Genomic DNA, 12,859 nt, shown 5'->3' with positions numbered 1-12,859 from the left:
AAAGTGTTTTTTGTCTTCTAAAATAATGAAAACCTCAAGTTGCCTACATAATTATGGAAATACGGTTACTGATTTAGTTACATTTCATCATTGAGGGAATAAGGTAACTGAATACAACCAGAACATGTGAAATAACACTAAATAGCTGTATCTGTAAGTTACTATATTACTTCTGTAAAGGAATGTAAAGCTACATTATAATAAGCATTTAACTCTTTCATAGCAGCTATTACTGCTTTCACATTCATTTTATATCCCCATTTATCCCTATAACATTCCTGTAAGGAAGGAAGAGTGTTATTTATCTATCTCACTTGAAAAGCAGGTAAAGGGAATATAGTTTCATCCAGTTACTTAGCAGCATTTTCTAGAAAAGATTCTGAACCTTTGTTGTTGACTCTCCATCTTGTTCATTCCCTAGTCAGAATCACCATGATTAATTATGCTCTGATTTTAAGTATCTATTTTGTAAATAGATTAATATATTAACCTCTCCACCACATAGAAAATGAGTATTCTATTTACATGTCATGACCACAGTGTCAAAGAAAAGCATCAGTTAATCCCATGAGCACTAATGAAAAGAAATTCTTCACTTGAAACACTTACGTAAATACTAACTTAATCAAGAAGACAGAGTGCTCAGTGTTTAGACACATTCCATACTTAGATTTTGAGCACTTAGTGAAATACAAAGGTATCAATTTTAACATAATTTTAACTAACAAAATCATAATGGTGAATCAAAAGCCAGGAAGTTCTATGATGGTGCCATTGCAGAATTATTACATCTTCCAAAATAAACTTCCAGGAAAAAAAAAAATTAATCCAAGGAGTTTCTTAACTCTGCTAGCATGTTCTAGCCTGACACAGCAGCTAGAGGAATACAATCATCTCTGTTAACAAAGAGTTTGGATTCCCCTAATATCCTCTGTTATCACAATATTCAACACAACATTAGAACTGAAATAGAGGGTAAATATGGAGTGATGGCAGATAATGAGGGTGAAGATCTCAAAACGCATTATGTCAATAACACTATAGGAACAGCCATTGAGCCTCACATAGATGCAAGCTGAGGCTGGGAAGCCTAAAAAACACCCAGAAAAGCTGTAAGAAAGATCTGACATTGTAGTGGGAGGGGAAGGAAGAGAGAAGAAGATGCAGCAGAGGCGTGAGATTAGGTAATGTCCAAAGGCTGTAAAAATCTCTGCCTCCGGCCATGGAGAACAGAAAACGCAGAGCAGATCAGGCCTTTACTGTCCCTGGGCTACAAGCGGGGAACAGGGTGAGGCAAGTGTGCAAGAAAGGGCACACTTTTCAGGAGCTATTCACTCACTCTGAGAACCAAGCAGGTTTATGACCCTCAGAAAGAGTGTCTCCTTAAATTCTGTGCCCTCGGCACATCGTTTGCCTTCCCTCAGCCCATGTCTGCTGCTCCCATCTACACATCTGTCGCCCACCAGGAGAAAGAACATATTTGGAAACTACGTCTTTCAAAATATAATCTTCACAACTGCCTCCTAATACCAAATATGTTCTGATTCGAGATAAAATAGTTACTAAATAACTTCAAGCGTAAATGATAACCATCAATCCCTTCCTTTTATAAAATAGAGGGGGCTATGGAACACTTAGATTCTTAAAGGGAAAGGGGGAGGCTTGGAGAAAACAGTGCAAAAAGGAGACAACAAAACTTGCAGATGATTGTAATTTGCTCACATCGTTGTGGTTTGCTTTCTCCAGCGCATGGTCAGTCAAGGGCAACAACTGAGGATTTCCAACACATGCGAAGTTCTGTTTTCTTTTCATACAATTTTTTGCAGATTCAGACATACGTTTTATAGAAAAATAAATGATGGTTTCAAATTAGTTCAACCATTGTGGAAATCAGTATAGAGGTTCATCAAAAAACTAAAAATGGAAATACCATTTGACCCAGGAATTCTATCCCTAACACCCCTATGTTTATCGCAGCACTATCTATAATAGCCAAGAAATGGAAGCACCTAAGTGTCCATCAGTAGATGAATGGATAAAGAAGATGTGGTACATATACACAATGGAATAGTATTCAGCCATAAGAAGAAAACAAATCCTACTATTTGCAACAAATAGATGGAGCTAGAGGGTATTATGCTCACTGAAATAAGCCAGGCAGAAAAAGACAAGTATCAAATAATTTCACTCATCTTTGGAGCTTAAGAATAAAGGAAAAAACTGAAGGAACAAAACAGAAGCAGACTCACAGAACCCAAGAATGGACTAACAGTTACCAAAGGAAAAGGGAGTGGGAAGGGAGGGATAAGTGGAAAAAAAAGGGGACATTATTATTAGCAGACATAATGTAGTGGAGGGGGCACGGGAAGGGCTGTGCAACACAGAAAAGACAAGTACTGATTCTATAGCATCTTACTATGCTGATGGACAGTGACTGTAATGGGGTATGTGGTGGAGACTTGATAATGGGGGAGTCTAGTAAACATAATGTTCCTCATGTAATTGTAGATTAATGATACCAAAAAAAAATAGAATGAGGAAATGTGGTGGTTTGGAAGCATCTTCAAGCCATGTTCTTACTCAGAAACTAAAATATAAATCAGTGAGTATGTCAACTTTTGTGAAGAAATAAACTCAGGTTTGTATTTGCTCGTGTGTACCTATGGAAAACTGAAGCACAGGAGAGGCAGTGGTCACAGATGGGGCCTGCAGCAGTCCTGGGTGGAGGGACACATATGGAAGACTTTTCACCCATATTTTATATGGGGGGGCGGGGCCTGTGAATAGATTTACCAGCAAAGTTTAAATTAGAAATTGAATGAAAGAAAAAAGAATCAGCAATTTCAGATGTTCTCAAACATTATTTATTTTGTAATATATACAGCACTTACATGGTTTGTCATTGCAACTGCCAAATCTATACACTAAAAATTTCTGTTGAATCTGACATGAAGAGAACACATTTTCTGACAATTTCAGGTTCGCTCATGTCCTCCAGTCTGATAACGCAGCTCTGACTCCTTATTCCTACTATTGCTACTTGACACTTCCATCATCATGAGTTTTATTACTGGCAACATTTCTTTATCAAGTCTCAAATTAGAGAACCATTCTTCACTTTTTAGTGAAGCAATTTTGAAAGACACTTCCAATCACAAGGAGAAGAAACCCCATCAGTCACCAACCCAAAGAACAATACAGGAGTCCCAACAGTTTCCACTTTTTTTTTCTTTCCTGATATTTTTCACGAGAAGCTTCCTTCTTTGTTTTTCTCAACTGTGCACTGCCTTATGCGCGTACAACTGCCTTTTTAAAACCAAGTTCCAGGATTGGCATAAGGCTGTCTTGAGTACAGAGGTTCTTCTGGAAGCAGTTTCATCACCAAACTATTCTCTGCTGATTAACTTATCACAACCGAGTTCTTCTACCAGAGGGTCAATCACTGCAGATGCAGTCGGAGTTATACCTGCTAGAACATCAAAATCAATCCTCGGGGGATTCCACGGATACTCGTCATCAAACTCGGCTTCCACAAATCTCCCGCGGAGTTCAGCCTCCTGCATTCTGACCACAGCCATAAGGTAGAGCTGCCGATACTGGTGAGTAATTTCCCAAACGCTCAACACGCGGTAAAGGCCATGAGGCAACGCAGCCAGGCCGGGGCCGTTCCCGGGCCAGCCCTCTTGACCCTCTTCCTCCGCAGGCTCCGCCACCAGTCGGGCGACCTCCGCCATCCCAGCTGCCCCGGCCGCCGCCACTGGAACTTCCCTGGGCTCCTCAGGCTGCGCCTGGACCGGCTCCGGCGGCCCGCCGCCTACCTCCGCCTGCGGGGCGTCGCGGTCCCCATCCTCGGCATCGGTGTGCGGGACAGTGCTGTTTGCCCGCAGCTCAGACATCTCGGGCCTCCCGATCAGCTCGGCAGCTCCCAGAGAAAGAGGAATATGGCGGGATTACAGGAGCGCACGTGAGAACAGATGGGCGCGAGTGTAGATCCAATGGCTAAAGCTATGGGCACTGCGCATGCGTCACCACACGCCTGCGCTCCTCCAGGTGCCACCTAGCGGCCGGGAGCGCCAAGACATCTGAAACCGAACCGGGTGTAAGGAAACGTCGGAGGGGGAGTCATACTTTACATTTGGACCAGCTCCATGTTTATAAGGAGTCTTACAGAATTGCTTCCTGTAGGCTTTCCCAGTATTTCATCCTAAAATGTCTCTAAGCTCCTTGTTCTCTGGTACTTAAAATACAACCTCTAATATATACCAAGCTAAAAAAAAAATTAATTAATTGACTATATTTTGTATTTATTTGTATCTTGTATTCTTTTTCCTCACCTACTCATTTACCTAAGCTGGTATTATTTACTATAATATACAAGCTATGATTTACTAAACATTAAAACCGTCCATGTTACCACTCAGAGATTATTATTGTTAGTTAACAGTCTGCTATACAGGCCCAAACAAACATATAAATTGCTATTGTATGTATGTACAAATGCATGAACCAATGTTTGCATGCCCTTATTTCCTATAAAAAGATCATTCTGAAAATATTTTCAATCTTTTAAAAGCTAACAGTGTAGCATGCACAAATTTCCATGATAATAAATACAAATCAAAAGCTTTATTCTTTAATAGCTGTTTCTGTGGCTCAACATATTTTAAGCATACATTGCATGAAGTTACAATTAGTAGATGAAAAGACATTTTAACGACTGTAGCACACTTTGCTATTTTTGTTTTTATTTGAAAGGCTGCCCTCCGCATTATCCCCTCACCGTAGGTACAGGAGGAGGATCTTTCTTCTGCATGCTTTGTCACCTCTTAACAACTCTGCCAATATAATACAAGTAAAGTGTTTTTGCTTTAATTTGAATTTTGATTATATTTTTAAGTATTTTTTTACTTTGGAGTGCTTTTTTTTTTCTTTTTGGAATGTTTATTAATGTTTTTCACTCCTTTTAATACATACTTTTCATTCTGGTTTGTGAGCATTGCAGAGACTTTGCAATTATTGTTTTGAATAAATTAAACAATTTTCCTGGTTTGGTTTTGCACTGTTGGTGTTTTATTTTTTTTAATACAGATATCCAATATTAATTTTTATCAAGTTAAAGCCATCAATATTTGCATTAATGGTTCCAACTTGCGCAGTTATTCTTCAAAAGGCTTTCATATGTATACTCCACTTACGACCATACCATATTTATACAATTAATTTTGTTATTAACTATAAATATATATTATATATAATTTACAAATTATATATAAATATGTCATTTATATAATTTTATATGTATCATATTCTTATCAATTTCTGCAATTTGCTTGATCATGAATAGTCTACTCACTCAGTAGGTTTCTTTAAGTTCAATGAAATGTTTACAAACAAAATGTTGCCATTCTATTGTTTATTTATGTCTAATATATACAAGCTTTCTGGATATTGAACATCATTATTATATCTTTTTTGAACATTTACATTGTTGACCCACACTCAAAAAAAAATGCTCTGACACTTGTCATAAGCTAGGAAGTGTATCGCAAAATCCCTCAGTGTAATAAGCCAGGCAGAGAAAGTCTGGTATCAAATGATTTCACTCATCTGTGGAGTATAAGAACAAAGCAAAAACTGAAGGAACAAAACAGCAGCTGACTCACAGAACGCAAGAATGGGCTAACAGTTACCACAGGGAAAGGGACTGGGGAGGGTGGTTGGAAAGGGAAGGATAAGAGGGAAAGGGGGGCATTATGATTAGTACACATAATGTGGGGTTGGGGGCACGGGGAAGGCAGTATAACACAGAGAAAACAAGTAGTGATTCTATAGCATCTTACTATTCTGATGGACAGTGACTATAATGGGGTATGTGGTGGGGACTTGATAATGGGGGTAGTCTATCAACCATAATGTTACTCATGTAATTGTACATTAGTGATACCAAAATAAAAAAAGAAGAACACAACTCGGTAACAAAAAAAAATTAAAAATGAGGCAGAACAGACATTTTTTCCAAATGAGACTTCAAAATGGCCAAGAAGCACATGAGAAGATGCTCAATGACACTAGTCATCAGTAAATGCAAATAAAAACCACAAGATATCACCTTCCACTTGTCAGAATGGCTATCATCAAGAAGAGGATGGCAAGGATGTGGTGAAAAGGAAACACACACTGTTGGTGCAAATGTAAATTGGTGAGGCCACTCTGGAAAACAATATGAAGGTTCCTCAAAAAATTAAAAACAGCTACCACATATCCAGCAATTCCACCTTTGGGAATATAACCAAAAGAAATGAAACAAGTATTCAGTAAGAGCTGCATCCCAATGTTTTCTGTGGCACAATTCACAACAGGCAAGAAATGGGAACAACCCAAATGCCAAGGAACCAATGAATGGATACAGTAAGATCTGGTATATATACACAGTGGAATATTACTTAGCCACAAGAAAGGAGGATATCCTGCCAATTAAGACAGCACAGAATGACCCTCAGCACACTGTGTGTGCTAAGTGAGATAAGCCAGAAAGAGAAACAAGTAAATACTATAAGGTACCACTTACATGTGGAATCTAAAAAAAGAGAAAGAAGAGAGTAAAACAGTGATTACCAGAGGTTAAGCATAGGAGATAAGGTTGATGTTTAACAGTACTAACTTGCAACAAGTACTAAAATAACCACAGATATTTAATGTACAGTTCACTGAATACAGACAATAATGTTAGATTACAATATATAAATGTATCAAAGTAATGCAATGTACACATTAAACTGACACAATGTCAAATTTATCCAATAAAAATAAAATATCTTCAAAATCGTCTATAATTCAAATTTCTATTTTTTCTTGATCTATGATTTTCTTTTGATAATGGTTAAATATACAAATGCAGCTTCCATTTGTGTTACTACATCTTTAATACATTATTAGATATAGATTATAAAAGGACAGTATTCAAATAATACCTATCAGTGGAGGACTGCTAGTTGTTCTACACTCTACCCTCTTCCACTGTGATAGAATAGGCTTATGAGTACTCAGCTGAAGACCCCATTTCTCTGACTCCTTTCTAGTTAGATGTGGCCATGAGAACATGTGCTGACCACTAGCATGTGAGCACATCTTACCCTTCAAGTGACTGGCTGTCTGCTCTCCTACTCTCTACCCCTTTACATGGTGGCTGGGAAATAATGGTAACTGGAATTTTTGTATTGGACCCAGGAATGGCAGCTCCATGCTGAGGATTGCAGAGCCACACCACTGACACTACACTGCTAACCTCTGACTAGTATGTGAGAGAAAACTACATGGTTACCTGTCTGTCACACTGACTTAGCCTGTACCCCAGCTAACAAAATAGAACAAAGGACATTTTTTGAGTTCTGGTTATGGGCCAGAAATTATTTCAGACAGATTATGTCATCAATCTCAACAGCTCCATGAGGTTAAACATCTTGGCCAGATCACAGAGCTCTCAATTGTACAAAGATTTTTTTAAGAGGATATGCTATAATATTTCAGTAAGGTTATTTTCTTCAGCCAGAAGACCATGAAGAAAAAAATGAGGGAAAACTCTCTTTGTGTACCATTCTTAGCAATTTTCTGAATGAATACACACAATACCATTTCTGGCATACAAAGATGGAAAGGTTTTAAATTCAGCATGTAAATTTGCAAGTTAGAATTCCCTTCTACATTTTTCTTTCATAAAGAAATTCAAATGTAAAGGTTTATAAATGGATGCCTGGTTGAGAGAGCTCTGGCATCCTGTAACATATCTTTTATAAAAAGATCAGTAGTATAAATAGATATATTCACTTTGTACCTAACTGGGGATCTACTTACCTTCTGAAAACACAAGTGTCAATACAAAAAGGCAAAACATCAACATACATTCTGAAGCAGAGAAGATTCTTAGTTCTGCTGGCCTACAACAGAAATTTAACCTTGCAAACAATTTCTCCATGCATAAGAAAGATGATGTTCACTTAGAAAGTGTGTATTAAGATAATGCACATAAAGAGCTTAATACAGTGCTTGAACTAATGGAAAAAAAATGCCCTTCAGTTGTATTTAAAAGGTTCTAATGTATGAAATATACTAAAAAATTATAATCCATTATCTCTTTTCTCTGATTGTACTTTTTTCTCTAGATTATTTCATTTACCTTGTGGATAAGCATGTATGACTGCTGGACATATGTGATTCCCCAATATACATGATGAGACTATGGAGTAACTCAGTAGAGAGAACTTGGAACTCAAATGCATCAGGTACTACTGGGTAGTAGTATGTAGGCCTCTTCACTCTTCATTGTGAAGAGAAGTTACATGGGTTACCTGGGCAAAAGTGCTCACTTGTAAAGTATTGAATTTATTCAATAATATGTAGCAACCTTCCCTGAGCTAATATATTATGACATCATAAAGCAAATTTCATGAAATTGCAAAGATGTTTTATTTTAGCTTTGCTGCCTTATTGCAGCTGCTTCTGAGCCTTCAGGTGAAAAGCTAGTTGTACCTTACGATGCCAGTAAAAACAATTCCATTAAATAATTTGGGAAGAGTTATTTCTACGATTTTGAATTTCAACCCAGAATCCTGCTAAATTCCTCTCTTTATTCAACTTTTGATCCTCACCATGCATCCAATACCCCAATCTCAGGACTAAGTTCACTCTCAATGCTGGTATCCTTCAAGCAGTCCGCACCTTATAAAAGCTCCCATGGCCAAAAAGAAATGCATCCCTTCGGCCCTCATCATGGACCTGCTCTGGCAAAAGGAAAGGAATATGGAATCACTCGTCCATGTAAATTAACACTTACCTTATGCCCTAATACTTAAATTCCTTTTCCAATTATAAATTCTGCTCTCTCTCCCTCCCTAGTTACACAATATATATAATTCTTTTATTTGTACTTTTTTGTCTGTCACTATAATTAGGTATTTGTCCTATAAACAAGAATATTGTGAGGATTTTCTTTCATTCTGTCCACTCTACTGTGTTGTCCTAAATGAGATGAGGTCATTTATTCAGTCATCAATATTTACTCTTCTTAGTGATCTTTATTTCATCAAGCATAGTGGAAATCAGGTAAACTTTTATCCTTAATGATACACTGCAAAAAGCAGATTTGATGAGGCAGTGTTCAAACAGTAACACCAAAAGTAATAGTGAAGGCAGCCAAGAAAGTGGTTTTTGAGGCTGGAGACGCACTAGAGAAGTGAAGGGAAGCTCCCAAGCACAATTTATTTTTAATCTCAGTCTGTCATTAAAGAGAGCCTTACAACTTTTAACCAAAATCTGTCAGTTCTCATTTCTTTTCCCTCTTTACACAAACCCCATTGCTTTTAGCAGCTCACTATCATCCTACACACATTCCATCTACTACATTGTCCCACAGTGCGCCACTGCCAATCCCAGGCAGCAGCTCACAGCAGCTATAAGGCATCCTGCACCCTCGGTAATGGAGACTTCTGATTAGTAGAGTTAGTACTCTGAGGAGAGGAACTCTGTCTCCGTCAGTCCTCAGGAGCCCACACAGGATCGGGACATGTGATGCGCTCAGTCAGTGCTGATTAAATCTGGTCATTGTTACTCACAATGAACACTGCATTTCCAAATCTGGTCCTTATCTCATGTCATAGATATTTATGTTTATTCAACACCCTATTGGTTTAAAAACTACAACTATTTCACAAACAGATTCTGGAATATTTGGAAGTATTTGCTTAACAAGGTTTCTTTATGAAGTTCTATTAATACATAAGGTATCCATGCATTCTAGTTTCTCCCAGAGAAATACTCATATATAAATATTCACATGGTAAATATTCACATACCATACATGAAACTGCTTTTATATACCATTTCACCTCATAAACCCCTCATTTTTGGACTATAAAAGGCTGCATGCATCACTAACAATACAACATTAAAGTTCTGCCTTTATATACCATTTCACCTCATAAACCCCTCATTTCTGGACTATAAAAGGCTGCATGCATCACTAACAATACAACATTAAAGTACTTTCAAATTGTTGTATTACTTACCTTGAAATGGAAGTAGTAAGACTCTAGAAAATGATATTTAATTTTCAATAAACACTATGGAATCCATATATGTAAATGCTCTTATCCAATGAAAAAAATATATTTAAGATGCTATATAAATATTTATACGTTGCTACAAATTTCAAAATTCATGGAATGGTCATCTCAAAAACCTTAAGAACTGTTACTTTATAGTGTCTCCTTTCCTTGCACAAAAATTTTTACCCATCTCAGTGACTCACTCTACTCTCCAGACATGACTGTAAACACTTTTTAATTAATTTTTAAAATAAACCTACCCTCAAAGAATGAAGATGCCTTCCCACTGAGGATGTTCAAAACAATTCATCACAAGACTTAAAGTGACCACTATGTGAAAGATTCTAAAATATACTCTGAAGAATGGAAACATGGCATCACAATTTGAACTGTAGAGCAGTCCACACTTCACATGAGCTCATCTAAGGGAAGGCTGTATGTGAACTGTTAAGTGTGGTGAGAACACTTGATTAATCATTAGGGATGGCAGTTCTTGTTCACAATAACTAGCAGCACCAAAGATCACTCTCAAAATTTCACTACCAGATTCACATGAAAAATCATGTCATATTTATAATATAGCAATACACTTCCCTGTAAAATAGAACTGCATTCAAATTCAAGATTAACAAGTTTCTTGGGATTTTACTCACATCAACAAGCTGATTGACTCCACTTGCTGTTTTTGCCAGTGTGACAAGGTCCTCTTGCATCTTATCCACCCATGACTTGATACTGCAGATAACAGAAAACAATGTTCTATCAGATTTCTAGCAAATTAAGGTCAGAGACTGACATTCTTTATCCATGATGAAGATAATTCATTAAATTGCATTTAAATCTTTCTTCTCTTTCCTAGCTCTTCCTGTGCATCCTCTTCAACCCCACCTCCAAATTATAAAACTAACCTCTTAGGATGCTGAAATACACCCAAATCCAAAAGAGAAAAAGACACGGATGTCTTGTCCAATATGAGGGTAAATGTTTGCTTAATTTTTATGAGAATTCTATTAAATTTAGTTACCAATTAGGATATCCTAAACTAATCTTTGTAAGTTTATAAATCTTGTGAATATAATACTAACAGTATGCTAAATGTAGAATCTTCAAAAAAATGCAAGGAAGTATGAGAAATATTTTTAAATCTCTCATAATTCCATTAACCAAGGATAACTACTATTATCATTTTGATGTATTTCTATTTACTTTTTTAAAATTCTCTCTTAAGGTTGAAAGCATATTATGTAAATCCATATCTTTTTACAATCAGATGTTAATATCCCATGCTATTACAAATATTTCATAACATGTATTTTAACGGACATTTAATATTCCATTATCTCTACATCCCATAATACACTTGTGACCATCCTCCTTTTAGAGATAGTTAGCATATCATCCACTTTAAACACTAGAACTTATAATGCAATAAGTATTAGTGCATAAAGCTTAAAAATATTTCATTTCCTTAGCTAGAATTCTCAGATTTGAATTACTGGACTTAGGCATTAAGTTTTCAAGGAATGATTTTATTGAGCATTGAATTATGACTGAAGGATTTCAGTTCAAATCCTTTTCATGTACATACATTAATGCAATGGAGATCTTAAAATATAAGCTATGGATATCAAGACACTTTAGAAAATCTTCAATCAATGGTCTAGCTTACTTTCTCCTGGTATTGGAGAGAACAAAGTATCACACAACTTTCCCCCATTCAAATCAATATAATTCAACTTGAATCCCTTCATATTCTTCATTTATTCATCTTCATGTTGTAAAAAGACCTAAAGTGTGTAATCTTTACTGCCCATGCAAATATAAAAACTAGTAAGAATGATAAGAAATAATTCATATTTGGATTTTATTCTCCATATACATATGGTATGTGTATCTATCTGTTGCTTAATTATTCTACTTTTTCAGATTTTGTTAGTACTAAATGTTTTCCCTCCTTTAACAGACCACCTCTAAGAGTGCTGTAATAAAGTGCTCTTTTGAAAATGACTTCTGTATCTTATAAGTGCTTTAAGCATGCAGATTTGTTTGTCTTCTTTTCCTTAGATATAAGAATTCCAAAAGCACTACAAAGTAACCAATTCTTTTTCAGATAAATTTAAATATAACAGAATAAAAAATTAAATGTGGAAAACAGTATTGTATTACATGGAAAAGGGATTTAAAGGAGATGTAAGAGACCATATAAAATAATAATGAGCTGATAAAGAGAAAGAAGGAAAACTGAAAGTCAGTCATAAAAAAATGATGAAATATTTGAGAGGAAACTAGAGGCTTTATTTACATGGGGAACAAACTACATAGTAAATGAAATCCATCATAAGCCAGGGATACTGTCAGACAAATGAAAATAAGGAATAATATTTATTGAAACATGCTGTATAAATATGAATTTTTAAGAAGGTAAATGAATATCAAGAAACAAAAAAATAAATGAGATGAGGGTATAAAGTAGAGAAAATTTATAGAATGAGCACACCATGCCATTCTAATATTCCACTTTGTGCTGCATATGAGCTGGTACATATATTGAAAAAACATAATCGTCCTATTACTATTATATATAGTTTTGTTCCATTTTTACATTAAGAATAAATTACAGTAGAAAACAAGCATCAAAGACCACTGACACCATTTTATAATTCAGATCAAACCATCATTTCCCAAACCATTACTGAACAAGTCCTAAAACCCAGATAATATGAATCATCTCTTCTCACATATTATTCTTAACACTGACA

The 12,859-nt window shown here is 36.1% G+C and overlaps 2 protein-coding genes across 16 annotated transcripts in view; both read right to left on the bottom strand.

Annotated features, from left to right (window-relative positions):
- The window catches only part of CACNA2D1 (calcium voltage-gated channel auxiliary subunit alpha2delta 1), a 512,731-nt gene that overhangs the window by 402,328 nt on the left and 97,544 nt on the right, over positions 1 to 12,859 (bottom strand). For all 15 annotated transcript variants that reach the window (XM_073238917.1, XM_073238921.1, XM_073238916.1 and 12 more), the window contains exon 2: positions 10,754 to 10,835. In XM_073238917.1, coding sequence (XP_073095018.1) covers positions 10,754 to 10,835 — 82 coding nt within the window. The remainder of the gene's footprint in view (positions 1 to 10,753; positions 10,836 to 12,859) is intronic.
- Positions 2,794 to 5,198, bottom strand: LOC118972996 (EP300-interacting inhibitor of differentiation 2-like). The gene has a single exon (XM_037021568.2). It carries the CDS (start codon positions 3,894 to 3,896, stop codon positions 3,387 to 3,389), a length of 510 nt encoding a protein of 169 aa, XP_036877463.2. The 5' UTR covers positions 3,897 to 5,198; the 3' UTR covers positions 2,794 to 3,386.

This window comes from Manis javanica, chromosome 6 (assembly GCF_040802235.1).
Source record: "Manis javanica isolate MJ-LG chromosome 6, MJ_LKY, whole genome shotgun sequence".
Lineage (NCBI taxonomy): Eukaryota > Metazoa > Chordata > Mammalia > Pholidota > Manidae > Manis > Manis javanica.
The sequence above is the reverse complement of the archived record's forward strand: the minus strand, read 5'-3'. Positions and strand labels throughout refer to the sequence as shown.